The 13833-nt window shown below is 43.2% G+C and overlaps 1 protein-coding gene across 1 annotated transcript in view; it reads left to right on the top strand.

Moving 5' to 3' along the window:
- Nucleotides 1-1227: 1227 nt before the first annotated feature.
- cblb (Cbl proto-oncogene B, E3 ubiquitin protein ligase) overlaps nucleotides 1228-13833 on the top strand; it is a 177013-nt gene continuing 164407 nt past the window's right edge. Inside the window, exon 1 of the mRNA XM_078232936.1 lies at nucleotides 1228-1641. Coding sequence (XP_078089062.1) covers nucleotides 1247-1641 — 395 coding nt within the window. The 5' untranslated portion in view covers nucleotides 1228-1246. The remainder of the gene's footprint in view (nucleotides 1642-13833) is intronic.

Genomic DNA, 13833 nt, shown 5'->3' with positions numbered 1-13833 from the left:
AGCTGCTGGGCTCTTTCCCCTGTGAGTCTCTGTTACAGTAAGAAGTCTCACAACACCAGGTTAAAGTCCAACAGGTTTATTTGGTAGCAAATACCACAGTCTCTGTTACGCAGCGGGGAGTTGAAATTGCCGCCTGGGTGCGGATTGGATGAGCACCAGTCCGGAACTCCTCACTCCCATTGCTTACAACCCTTCTCCTCACTCCCATTGGATCCCCCCGCGATGTAAATAAGCGGGGCATCAGCTTAACTTACGCGTTTTTTTTAATCAATGGAGCTCATCTTTAAAGAACCGCCCCCACCGGGCATTGCAAAGTCCTGAGTGTTTGGACTCGAGCTGAGGTTTAAAGACCCAGCGGGAGGAGCGGCCGTGGGGGAGCTGAGCTGTCAATCAGCCCCGTATCGCCTCCTCCCCTCCCCAACCCTGTCAATCATCCAAGCCTGAGCAGCTGCTGGGGCCAGCTCCCTCTTCCATTGGTCAGGCCCGGGCTGCCAATGGGCCAATGGTAGCCGGATGCCGTCTTTCCCTCAACCCGATTGGTCGGCTCACTCCGCCTCGCCATTGTTCGAACCGCCAATCAACATCGGGCAGGGTCGCCCCCCCCCACCCCCCTCCGCCGAGAGACGCTGCGATTGGTTACCTCGAGCCCTCAATCAGAGGAGTTACGATTCTGATTGGATGCCCGACCCGTCAATCAGAGCATACCGGATGGGATTGGTTCTGGCGCCACGTCAATCAGAAAGATCCGAGTGTGATTGGTTGCTAAGGGGGAAAGGGGGCGGGTCGAGGCGGGGAGGCCGGACGCTGATTGGCGGGGGTGGAGTGGGAGAGGGGCGGGGCTGATTGGGGGCAGTCGCCCGGCCGGGAGCTCCACCCCCTCCTCTCCCCTCCCCTCCCCGGGCTGTGTTTTGCCTGCTGCCCGCTCGGGGTGTTTGTGTGCAGTTCGCCCAGTCCCAGTGTGTGAGTGAGTTGGTGAGAGGGGGCTGGCCTTTCCCGTCCGGGCCTTTAAAACAATTCCCCTCCCTCCACACACACACACAGCCCAGCTCCCTCTCAGGACATAAACGCCTTGCACATGGTGCGGTCAGACAGCCCTCAGGCCGGCTCTGGAGGCCTAATTCTGGACTGAGTCCTGAGGGGGGCGAGAGGTGGTGTTTATATTCCTGAAGCAGAGTGAGGGGGGGGGGGGGGGCGGGGGAGAGAAAAGTACCAGAGAGAGAGAGAGAGAAGAGGGGGGGTCAGGAACATGGCGGCGGCGCCGAGGAATCCACGTAGCAACGTGAGGAAGGGTCGGATCCTGGGGCTGATCGACGCCATCCAGGACGCGGTGGGGCCGCCCAAGCAGGCGGCCGACAAGCGGATGGTGGAGAAGACCTGGAAGCTGATGGACAAGGTGGTGAGGCTGTGCCAGAACTCCAAGCTGCAGCTGAAGAACAGCCCGCCCTACATCCTGGACATCCTGCCGGACACCTACCAGCACCTCCGCCTGGTCCTGTCCAAGTACGAGGAGCGCATGCAGGTGCTGAGCGAGAACGAGTACTTCAAGATCTACATCGACAGCCTGATGAAGAAGTCCAAGCGGGCCATCCGCCTCTTCAAGGAGGGCAAGGAGAGGATGTACGAGGAGCAGTCTCAGGATAGGTAGGTGGCAAAAGGAAATCACCCCCCCCCGCCGCCAAACACACACACAGGCTCTCACACACAGACAGACAGAAGTACACACTCACTCACACATACATACAGACAGACTCTCACTCAGACAGATACACAGACTCTCACACAGACATATACACACTCACTCACATAAATACTCGCAGACTCACTCAGATACACACACTCACATACATACATACACTCATTCTCACATATACATACACACACTCTGACTCTCAGACAGAGATACATACACGCATACATACTCTCATACACACACAGACAGAGATATACACACACTCACTCTCACACTCACTCAGACACGCACACTCTCGCACACACACTCTCACACAGACTCACTCACGGAGCCCCACTCAGACAGACAGATAACTATTATCATCATCATCATCATAGCACTGGCATCTCATGCTCTCCACACCTTTCTTCCAGTGCAAATCAGCATGCAACTTTTCTCAGCACTTCCAAACACTTGCAGCAATGTAATATTTTCCTTAAGGACAGCAAATGCTGGAGAAGCTCAGCTGTTTTGCAGCATCCGAAATGTTTTGCCTTTTTTCTTTTAATATTTCTCTTCCTATGCCTTCACACACTGACTGACTGTCATTCTGGTATTTTCCGTGTGGGTCCGTGGACTTTAATCATGTTAAATATCTTAAATGAGTGGGTTCCGGTGATGAAATTGTCGAGTTTCAAACCCATTTGGTGTTTTCTTTTTAACCTTTTTAAAACTGTGTTCATTTTCTCTCCGTTAAAACTAACTGGACAGGAATTCTTCTGAATAAGTTACTGGAGTGGGTTATTATGAAGTATCAAATTGTTGAAGGTAAATAGAAAACTGTTGAAGGAGTTTTAGCCAATTCCGAGTGTGCAGACTGTAAAGTGTAATGATTAGTTGAGCTGAGCAAGACGTCAATACCTAGCCTTTATAAAAGAAAACATTCCTTTGCCATGATTTTTGGGAAGCATAAATATGGAGACCTAGTCCCGGCTGTAGAATTTCTTGGTAATCAGCTGCAAACTATAACAACGTCATGGTAGTTAATTCTGAGCGTCATCGCAAAGCAGCACTGCACTGGGGTCGGTGTTTGAACTGTTGGCACAAGCTTGAATAAGCCCACTCTTATTAAAATGTTGCTATTATGCAACAGCACTTCCAGGAATGATTCTGACTCGAGTCTTATTCGTGGTTTCTTTCCGGTGACTATTGTAAATTGAACTTGTTCTTTGTGGCTTGATGCCTGCTATTCGAACTGTTAAACGAGATTTGTCTACTCTGTACAGTTGATTTCAGTTAGCAGATTGGCTGCTTTACTGGTGTGTTGTTTTCTGGTTTACTTACTCTGTAACTTCATTTGTAACTCTATCCGAATAGAATCCAGTGCACTGCCAGTTTTTCTCCTCTGCCCATATTATCAAACTTTTTGCCCAAACGTGTTTATGCAACTGGTGTTTGCAGCATTTCTTGTCATTGAAGCATTTGTACAGACTGGAAAGTGAGGGGGGAAAAAAACTTGTTTTGTCACATGTCAACATAGCTTAGTGAGTAGCATTTCCCTCAGCCTTATCTTGGGGTCAGAAGATCATGGGTTGGAGTCCTATTGGATTTGAACATAGGACTGAAACTGATAGTTTAGTATGGTGCACTGTTGGAGGAGCCATCTTTTCAATGGGATGTTAAGCTGTGAGAGACCCATCAGGAGGAGATAAAAGATTTAATTGTGCTTTTTGAATAACAGCTGGGAGTTCTCCTGGTGTACTGTCCTTCCATCTGTCATTAGGCTTATTGTTTGCGGGACCAAAATGTGTTTGCCTACAAAATGATAGCTGTGACTGCACTTTAAAAAATAATTCATTGGCTGTGATGTGCTTTGGGGCATGCTGGAGTTTTGAAAGGCATTATACAAGTGTAAGTCCCTTCAGTGAATTAAAGTAGTAGCTGAAAGGAGTTATCTTTTCAAAATTGAGATATCCTGGAAGGACCAAGGCTTGTAGTGCAGAATGCCATTCAAGTTGAAACCATAATAAAGGTGGTGCAAAAGCTAAGGTTTTAAAAAAAACTGTCATTTTGAAGTAAAAAGGGGAAACTGAGTTAGCTAGGGAGTTGTGCAGATTTAATAAATTAGAATAGAAGAGTGTATCCCAAGTGACAGATTTTGCCAGAATGCTGCACAAGCTCGGAAGTGACGGAAAATCCTGTACTTCTCTGCCGGCAGAGAAAATGTTCAGGAGTGAAATGTCATCAGAATAGATTAGGATCTCTCTCCGCATTACAAATCTTTTTTGGCAAATATCAGATTCTTAAAATCACAAGTTGCGCATGCATGATTTTTAATATGTATGTAGTTTTTCTCTTCAACAGTACCACCAAGTTATGCAATGTACTAGTTTTATCCAGGCTTTCTGTAATACTGAATTCCATGTATGAACAGCATACAAGCTCCCTATCCCTGAAAATGGAACGACGAGTGATTTCCTGCCTCTAGCTTATACATGCACATCTGGTTACACTGTTTTGGGAGTGAAAGGTAGAAAAAGGAAGTTAAACATTCTTATTTTTGATGAAAAGTATATTTTCTTTGCACAGGAAGTATAAACATTTTCCATTGGAAAGAGGACAAAATAGCCATGGCTTGGAAAATCTACAATTAACTTGAATTTAATAAACAACAGAAATAAAAAGACTTGGCAGAAGTGGTTCATCATTATTTAGCCTAGATTGTCTTTGGATTCCTGCTGAAAGATAGATCCACGGACAGGAAAAAGGAAATGCACAATTTAAGCAAACAGCCTAAAATAAACCTCTGTCCTCTAGTAAGCTTTAGTATGGGAAGGAGGAGGAAGGCAAAAGAATGATTCTGTATCCCTTTTGTTTTTTTTCTGAAGAGTAGAATAGTTTGAAACTTGTTGATAAATGTTTGAATTAGAGATGGACCTATTAAAATAAAGGAAATCTAATGCATACCAGACAGAATCTTTTTTTACCCATAAGATGGCCCCAAGAAAAGGATGTTATTACCAAGCGGATGTGGTCATTATGAGCTGTACTGCTGACAGTCAGATGTGAATTGCCTGAAAGAAATGCATCCTCCTGAAGTTTGGATTGTTTGCTTTAGACATTTCCCAAATGTTTAACGAGGAATACCTCCAGAATATTTTTATTGCTGTTCGGATCACGGTGTAATGGAAAATGTAAACTTTAAGAACGTATTGTCAAGCAGTGTTTGAAAGTATCGTCTTTACTTGATAGCTTGCAAATCTGGGTGATTTCTATATAAAAATAGAATCCTGAATCTGTGTCGCTAAATTTTGTCATGATGCCAAGCAACATCTTGCTTGTGATTACACTTAGAAATATTGCAAAACAGACTAATGGGATGCGGGTTTCTCCACACACTGAACTAATTTCGGTCATTCCAAGTGGAGGCCAGGCTTGCCCTATGGGAAAGTGCAGGGGTCAGGGGGAGGGCTGTGGTGGAAACGTGGGTGACTTTGGAGGGGCAGGCAAGGTGGCAGGGCATCTACCAAGCTGCTTCATTAAGTTTATGGAGGCGAGTGTAACTCTGCTTCCTACAAGCATTGTCTTGTCTCCTTGTGCTGGAGAGTTAGAAAAGACAAAGTAACCGTGCTGGCTTGCAATTCCACTAACCTCCTCTCTCCTTGCCAAGTAAGCGGCACAGAAGCTGAGAGTTGTGTGACCATAAGACATAGGAGCAGAATTAGGCCACTCGGCCCATCGAGTCTGCTCCGCCATTCAATCATGGCTGATATTTTTCTCATCCTCTTTCTCCTGCCTTTTCCCTATAACCCCATGTCCCCTTATTAATCAAGAACCTATCTATCTCTGTCTTAAAGACACTCAATGACCCGGCCTCCACAGCCTTCTGCAGCAAAGAGTTCCACAGATTCGCCACTCTCTGGCTGAAGAAATTCCTCCCCATCTGTTTTAAAGGGCCATCCCTTTAGCCTAAGGTTGTGCCCTCTGGTTCTAGTTTTTCCTACTAGTGGAAACATCCTCTCCATGTCCACTCTATCCAGGCCTCGCAGTATCCTGTAAGTTGCAATAAGATCCCCCCCCTCATCCTTCTAAACTCCGAGTACAGACCCACAGTCCTCAACCGTTCCTCATACGACAAGCTCTTCATTCCAGGGATCTAGCAACTCTGACCTAGCAACTCTGCAGAAAGTCAGAAGTGAAGGCAGGTGGGCCTCGAATGTCCTCCAGGCTGAGGGTACTGCAGTATCTCATAAGGTGCTTTTAATTGGGTCGGGAGAACTTTATGTTACTATTTCTCTCGTCGTCTTTAAATACCTGCTGCTGCTTTAAATCAGACTTTGGGCAGAAGCAGAGTTAATACAGTTGCCAGGAGTGTCAAAACGTGCTGCCAGAACAAGATGAGTTAGGCCAAAGGCAGTAGAATGGGGTTTTGTCAACTTTACTTTTACAGGAACAATAAATTGTATTCGTAAAGCACTCTGGCACAGGAAGACATCACGGCTTGTGTTGCATTAATCAAACAGAGGATATGACAAATGACATGATAAACTTATTTGATGTACAGAATACTTTTGGAGCATTTTGCTACGCTGGATGTAAAACTCCCTTTTATTCTGCCCCACGTAAGAAACTGATGTGCTTCTCTTACTACTACTTTAGGGCGGCACGATGGCACAGTGGTTAGCATTGCTGCTCTCAGCACCAGGGACCCAGGTTCAATTCAGGCCTCGGGTAACTGTCTGTGTGGAGTTTGCATATTCTCCCCGTGTCTCTGTGAGTTTGCTCTAGGTGCTCCGGTTTCCTCCCACAGTTCAAATATGTGCGTCTAAGGTTGGCCATGCTAAATTGACCCTAGTGTCAGGGGGATTAGCAGGGTAAATAGGTGGGGTTACGGGGCTTGGGTGGGATTGTGGTGGGTGCAGACTCGATGGGCTGAATGGCCTCCTTGTGCACTGTGATTCTATACTTAGAAATGTGAACTAAACATGAACCAGGATACTATAAAATTGTCCAAATTTGAGTCTCCTAATTTGTGCATTACAACATTTTGTAAAATCTGTGTTCTGTTTTATATATTAAGTATACAGCACAGTAGCTAGACATACTGTATGAGTTAATGCTACCTGTGAGCTTCCTTCACACACTCCAGGGTGCACAAGGCATAATTTCAAAATGTGCATATCACTTGATTTTGGAAGTTAGCAAGCATTGAGGAAGAAGTGCCGGCAATAGACTGCTGGAGGATGTTGACAACTGGTGGAATGGGCAGACACACGGCATTTTAGTAGGAAGAATGAAGGCAGGCGGTAGAAGCTGAATGACACAATTTTGAAGAGGGTGTAAAAAGCATGAGACTTAGTGATGTTTGTGCACAAATCTTTGACGGCAGGACAGGTATGGGATTCTGGGCTTTATAAATAAAGGCAAGGTGTACGAAAATTATGTGAAATGCTAATTAAGTCTCAGCTCAAATATTTTGTTCAAAAAAGGATGTAAAGATAATCCCAGCAACTGCAGGTCAGTCGGTTTAAAATCCATGTTGGGGAAGTTTCTAGAAATGATAATTTGCAACAAAATTAATAGACACTTGGGCAATGCAAGTTAATGAAGGAAAGCCAACTTGGATTTGTTAAGGGAAAATAGTGTTTGACAAACCTGCTGGAGTTTTGAGGTAACAGAAGGTTGATGCAGGTATTGTTGTTGATGTGGTGTACTTAAACTTCCGAAATCTATTCGGTTGTAGCTCATGGAATAAAAGGGACATAGCAAGATGGATACAGAATTGGCTGGGTGACAGGAGTCATGATGTGGAGATGCCGGCGTTGGACTGGGGTAAACACAAAAGAAGCAATGGTGATGGGTGGAAAAACCTTTACATGCAACAAGTGGTTAGGACCTAGAATACACTGCCGGTAAGTGTGGTGGAGACAGGTTTAATTGAGGCATTCAAGAGAGAATAATATTGTTGTTTGGAAAGGAAGAACGGGCAGGACTATGGGGAGAAGGTGGGGATTGGCACTAAGTAAGTTACTCCTATGTGGGATGGCACCCCCAAGGTGCCTAACGGCCTCTTGTGCTGTAACACAGATATTCTGTGATATTTGTTCCACTCTAGGCATCACAATTCAGGAAGGATGTGAAAAGTTTGCAGAGGATACAGAAGAGATTTGCTAGAATATTTCCAGAATTGAGGATTCTAGTTATGGGGATATACTAGAGAAGCTGGAGCTGTGTACTTGAGAGCAAAAAAGGCAAAATGAGATTTGATAGAAGTGTTTAAAGTCATGAAGTATTTAAAGGTAGAAAGCTTTGCTTGTGTATCTAAATGCTCTTGGAAGTGGAATTTTGTGCCAGTGATAATGAACAGAGCGCATGTAATTTAGATATTATTACATCTGAGTTTTAAACTTGTATGGTGGAATTTGAAAATCACGTCAGTTAAATCAGTGTCATTAGCATATTTATTTATATGTGAGGGCAGAACTGCACAACAAATCTGTGATACACATTGTGTACATTGCTGTGCAGGCTAAAAATGGGACACAAATTAGTACACAACAAGTGCATGTTAACTTTCTTCACCTACACTGGATGTATCATGTCGACCTGTTGGACTTCAGTGGGTGCTTGGAGCTTATTGTCTCTGCTCAATAAATGGACTTATACCATCTGAATGGGCTAACTTGGGGGATGAGTCAACTTTTCGATTTGCAAGCTTGAATGTCAGGGTCATGTGCATGGAGTTTCAGCTGATTGATGACACTTGCAAAAAAAAACTGCTAGTGATGTGGAATGGGTAGACTGAACACTGCCATAGGTTCCCCACGAGAGCAGAGGGGTCACCCCGTGAGAGACTGGACTCGCAGCGAGTCTATCAATGAAAGAAAACTATTATACATTCACCTGGCAGGGAAAGAGGAAATGAGTAAGCAAGGTGAAGGTTTTGCTATAAAGTAGTGCTTCCCAACTTTGTATTTGTCACATCACACCTTTATACTATGAAACAATTTTGAGGTGCATTTTTTTTTCCCTTGAACTTCCCTCTGGCAAAAGACTTCTTTAGGGGCGATTTTTCAGTTCATGCTTGCTGTCAGACAGAATGGTGACGCGGGTGGAAAATCCAGAAAGAATCGGGAAACGTGGGTTTCCTGGTTTTCCTGTGGGTGCAAAAATCTGACTTCCACCATAATAATGCCGAGCACTGATAGCTTCAGTTCCAACTATCCCAAAACCTAGGCCATTGGCTTGGAAAAATGTAAACAATACAGTACAAATGTAAACTGTATAAAGGGAACCTTGGTTTCCTTAAAAATACAGTTCAGAAATAATTTATCCGGTTCATTCAAGGTGTAATATTTTGAAACAGTCATCAAAGTGAATGTTGACTGTTTCTCTCCATCGATGCTGCCTGATTATCTGAGCTTTTCCTCTGTCAGATTTCCAGCATCTGCAGTATTTTGTTTTTGTATTTAATATTTTGAGTACTGTTACCTCGGGGAGAAAAATGAAATATGAGAAAAAAGCAGTAAGAAGAGAAAGCAGAAGTGCAGCATAATGCTTACCTAATTTCTCAACATTAGCTAAGCATAACTATAGATACAGGTTATTGGCATGGTTTAAATATTGTGTTTTCAGAACAACATATGCCACTTCTTACCTCCACTTATCTCTTGCTTCTCCCAACCTTTTTGAGTTTTTGCTCTTTGTGTGGGTGCATCCCCCTGCCACGCCCTGGCACATCTCCCCACAAATGTTTTGGAATATGTTCTCTCCATCTGCCCCCCAAATCAAACAGGCAGTTAGCCATGTAAATATTTATGCCTCAAAACTGTGTTCCACTACAGAGTTGAAAGATCAGTTCTAATGAGGAGCTTGTCTCTCCTATCAGCAGAGCCTCTAAGTCAGAACATCTTTTACCTTCTTGGGGATTTAAACACTAGTGGGTACGGACCGCGAGGCATGGCCTCCTGCCTTGGACATGATGGTCTGGGAAAGATAATGAGAACTTACAGAGACGACTTGAGCTTTGTGTAACTGACACCTTTCAAAACAATCCATGCCATGAGTTGTCCTGGAGGTATCCAAGATCAGGGCATTCGCACCAGCTGGATCTGATCATCATCGTGACTCTCTGAACAGCATTCTCAACACACACGGCTACCACGGTGCTGCCTGTGACACACATCATTCTCTGGTGTGCGCCAGGGTGAGGATACAATTCTTGGAAGTTTTTAAATTTAAAATGGAAATGCTGTAGTCGTATCAATATCAGCTATGCTGCATACCCAGATAAAAACCAGCAGTTCCTCAACTCGATTGAACAAGTACTGTCAGGCAGTCCGACATCGAGTGCAGAAGCAAGATCGAATGTACTTTAAGACACTATCAACAATGTTACATTGTCGACATATGGCAAGCAAGCATGCAAAAATGCTGACTAGTTCAAGGTGAGCAGAAACAGGAAGTCAGTCCAGACAAAACAAAGGTCAGCAAATCGTGCACTTTCTCAGCCCACTGTCTTTGTATGCAGTTGAGGCTGCCATGACAGTGGGACTGAGCCACATGTGATTATGCTTAGCAGACTTGACTACCACTGTGCAAACCATTATCTTACAACATCGAAGACCTGCCAAATTGAAATAGAACGCGCAGTGCTATTTGCTTTTTGTTTGTGAAGTGTTTTGGTTGAAGTGGCAGTGTTTAGGAAGTAACTTTATTTTGCAGGAGCATCCAGCTTTTGCTTTGTGTAGGCAGAATTTTAAAACATGTATTATTTGATGGGATGTGGGGGTCGCTGGCAAAGTTAGCACTTGTTACCTGTCCCCAATTATCCTGGGATTGAGTGGCTTGCTCAACCATTTCCGAGGGCAGTTCAGAATCAACCACGTTAACATCACATGTTGAAACAGACAAAACAGGAGCAAGAGTACCATTTGGCCCTTTGAGCCTGCTCTGCCATTCATCCAACTGATCGTCTGTACTGGCTGATCATCAAATTCAGTAACCTGTTCCGCTTTCCTGCATTATCCTTTAACCCCCTTAGCTCCAAAAACTATATACAACTCCTTCTTGAAAACACACAATGTTTTAGCCTCAATTGCTTTCTGTGGTAGAGTATAGGCCAGACCCGATAAGGGTGGTAGGTTTCTTTCCCAAAAAGAACATTAGTGAACCACATAGATTTTTACAACAATGATCACCGTTACCGGGACCAGCTTTCAAATTCCAGATTTTATTAATTGAATTTAAATTCCACCAGCTGCCATTCTGGGATTTGAAGCTGTGTCCCAGAGCATTAACCTGTTCTTCTGGATTACTGGGTGGCACAATAGTTAGTACTGCTGCCTCACCGTGCCAGGGGCTCAGGTGCAATTCTGGCTTTGTGTGATAGTTTATTCATTAGTGTCACAAGTAGGCTTACATTAAATCTACAATGAAGTTGCTGTGAAAATCCCTTGGTCGCCAGACTCTGGCACCCGTTTAGGTACACTGGTCGTGCTAAATTCTCCCTCAATGGACATAACTAGCAGGTCTTTCAGATTGTGGGAGGAAGCCAGAGCGTGCAAATACAGGGAGAACATGCAGACTCTGCATAGACAGTGACCCAAGCCGGGAATCGAACTTGGGACCTTAACCACTGTGCTGCCCAACTGGGTAACTGTCTGTGTGGAGTTTGCATGCTCTCCCTGTGTCTGCGTGGGTTTCCTCCGGGTGCTCCGGTTTCCTCCCATAGTCCAAAGATGTGCAGGTTAGGTTGATTGGCCATGCTAAATTGCCCCTTATTGTCAGGGAAATTAGCAGGATAAATATGTGGGATTATGGGGGTAGGGCCTGGTTGGGATAGTTGGAGATGCAGGCTCAATGGGCCAAATGGCCTTGTTCTGCATTATAGGGATTCTATGATTACAAGTCCAGTGATTACCAGTATACCATCATCTCCCAAATCTACAGCTAATGTGCTGGAAAGCTAATGAACAAGCAGTTTTTGATTTATCAGCATAATGTTTATGTATTTTGAACATTTATGAAAGGATTTCTGCACACTTAAGGGATCAAATTCCTGGTAGATTATGGTCCCGAAACCCTTATTTGACTCGAGGTTTTTTTTGAGTCTGTACAGAGTAAGCCTTTCTATTGAATTTAAGTTTGTACTGCAGAACTGTGCGCTATCGAAAGAAAGTGGTAAATGCCATCTGAATTTTGGGCATTTTATCCATAAATTGCACATTGTAAACCAATCTGTGGGGCACAGCTGATAATGCAGTAATCTAAAGATGAACTCGAATTGAGTATTGCTGACTGACTAAAAGTATATGCAGTCTCACTGACACAGTTCAACATTGCTGAGATGACCTGTATGATCAAATTCATGTTAAATGTATTTTAAAATCACACTCAACTATTGAAATTCTGGAATGGTTGCTTGAAGATACTACTTCAAATTCTGAGGCATGTTTTCTATTTGCCACCTCTTCGTGTACTTTGAAAATTAAATTTGCCCAGTGAATAGCTGATAAACAGAGCGATTGGAGCACACTCAGCATTAATTGACTATTGATCATGTGCTTTGACAGATTTCTTCAATATTATTTGGTTCAGCAGATGAATTTGTCTGATAAATAAACTGTCTTCAAAAACTGCAAGTTTTATTTCACTGGGACTATTCTGGTGCCTCAGATAACATATTTTTCCTCAGAAGTAGTCATAACCTCAGTCTGTGTTCTATTATGTAGAATTGTGTGGAGTTACCATTTGGCCCAACTGCTCTACACAAGCCTCCTTCCTGCCCTCTTCCCATTCTTTTATTCCTTTCTCCCTCGTACTTAGATTTCCTTTAATTGCATATGACTTGTCAGTATCCACAGTGTTGCTGCATGTTTCATCGAGACTTGATGTGTACATTTAAGATTAGGTACTGATGCCAGAGGACTGTGGGTTTGACTACAGTGAAATGCATCCTTGAATGCCAGTGGAAGAATTTGAAAGGATCTTTATCAATGAAAGCAATGTGGTGAGATTTGTGAATGACGATGCGTTATAAGTTGACAAAATTATATTGTGTCTTGTGCAAACATGAGCAAAAGCTTAAATTACTTTTTATCCAGAGGCTTTTTGGTTTTGTTGAACAGTTTCAATTTTATGCTGATTTAAGCCATAATAGGAGAGGGCGCGGAGGAGGAGGCTAATGATTTAATGCAGTTCTAATCTCTAATCAGATAAAATTCACTTAAAATAGGTCAACGCTGTTGATATGATGTAAATTGATTTGTGGCAATTTTTGGTCCCATTTGGCTGCTTATGTAGGCAGGATAGTAGTAAACCTGACTGAGATGCAGAAAACACAGTTGGATGGGAACCAAAAATCTTCTGTTGTGTGAATGATATTAAAGTCCTGGCACACGTGGAGGCCACTGAATTTAAATTTCAGTGCTCTTCTTAGAATAAATATTTTGGATGATGAGAGATTCAGTGTTCCTTTTGGCCACAAAGGGTTGATTTTCTCAGTTTTTGGCTCCATGTCTTAAAATGTCTCTGTTTCAAGGTAGGTAATTTAGTGCAGAGTTGAGCACTGAATCTTATGATTCTGGAAAGCAGTATTGTGGTTATGTCCTATTCTAGTTCCACCCAGGGCGTGGAAATTTTGACAAGCATTGGTTGAGCAGTTTTGGTGCAATATAACATGAATTCCTGTAGCATCATGATACGTCTGTGTTACATTATAGGTTTCCATCTGTAACAGCATTGTCACTTGGCAAAATCTTAAATGGAATATGTTGAGGTTGACTAATGTGACCTTTGGCTGTAAAATCTTTTTGCTCTAATCTTATGGCAAATTGCTTTCTGGCAAAGCATCTTTTAAGGTTATTGGTGTTTTAAATCTATAAAAGTATGCAATTCTATTTCTCTGTCCAATTATTATTTAAATATAAATAAACCAGTATCACATCCCTTTATCCAAGTTTGCCTATGTTGCACTAGCCCAAAATGAGAACAAAATAAATTAAATTTAGTTGAGTGAATAATGGTGCCTTATGTAATTTGGGACAAGAACAAAAGGGGATCTCGCTCTTGAGGGATGTTTTTTGGGCAGTTGTGGTTCTCATGTCTTGTCCAAGTGGCGGTTTTTATATGCAAAATTCTGGTGTTTACACGGAAGCACATTA

This window comes from Mustelus asterias, chromosome 17 (assembly GCF_964213995.1).
Source record: "Mustelus asterias chromosome 17, sMusAst1.hap1.1, whole genome shotgun sequence".
Classification (NCBI taxonomy): domain Eukaryota; kingdom Metazoa; phylum Chordata; class Chondrichthyes; order Carcharhiniformes; family Triakidae; genus Mustelus; species Mustelus asterias.
Note: the sequence above shows the minus strand (reverse complement) of the source record. Positions and strands in the feature narration are given on the sequence as shown.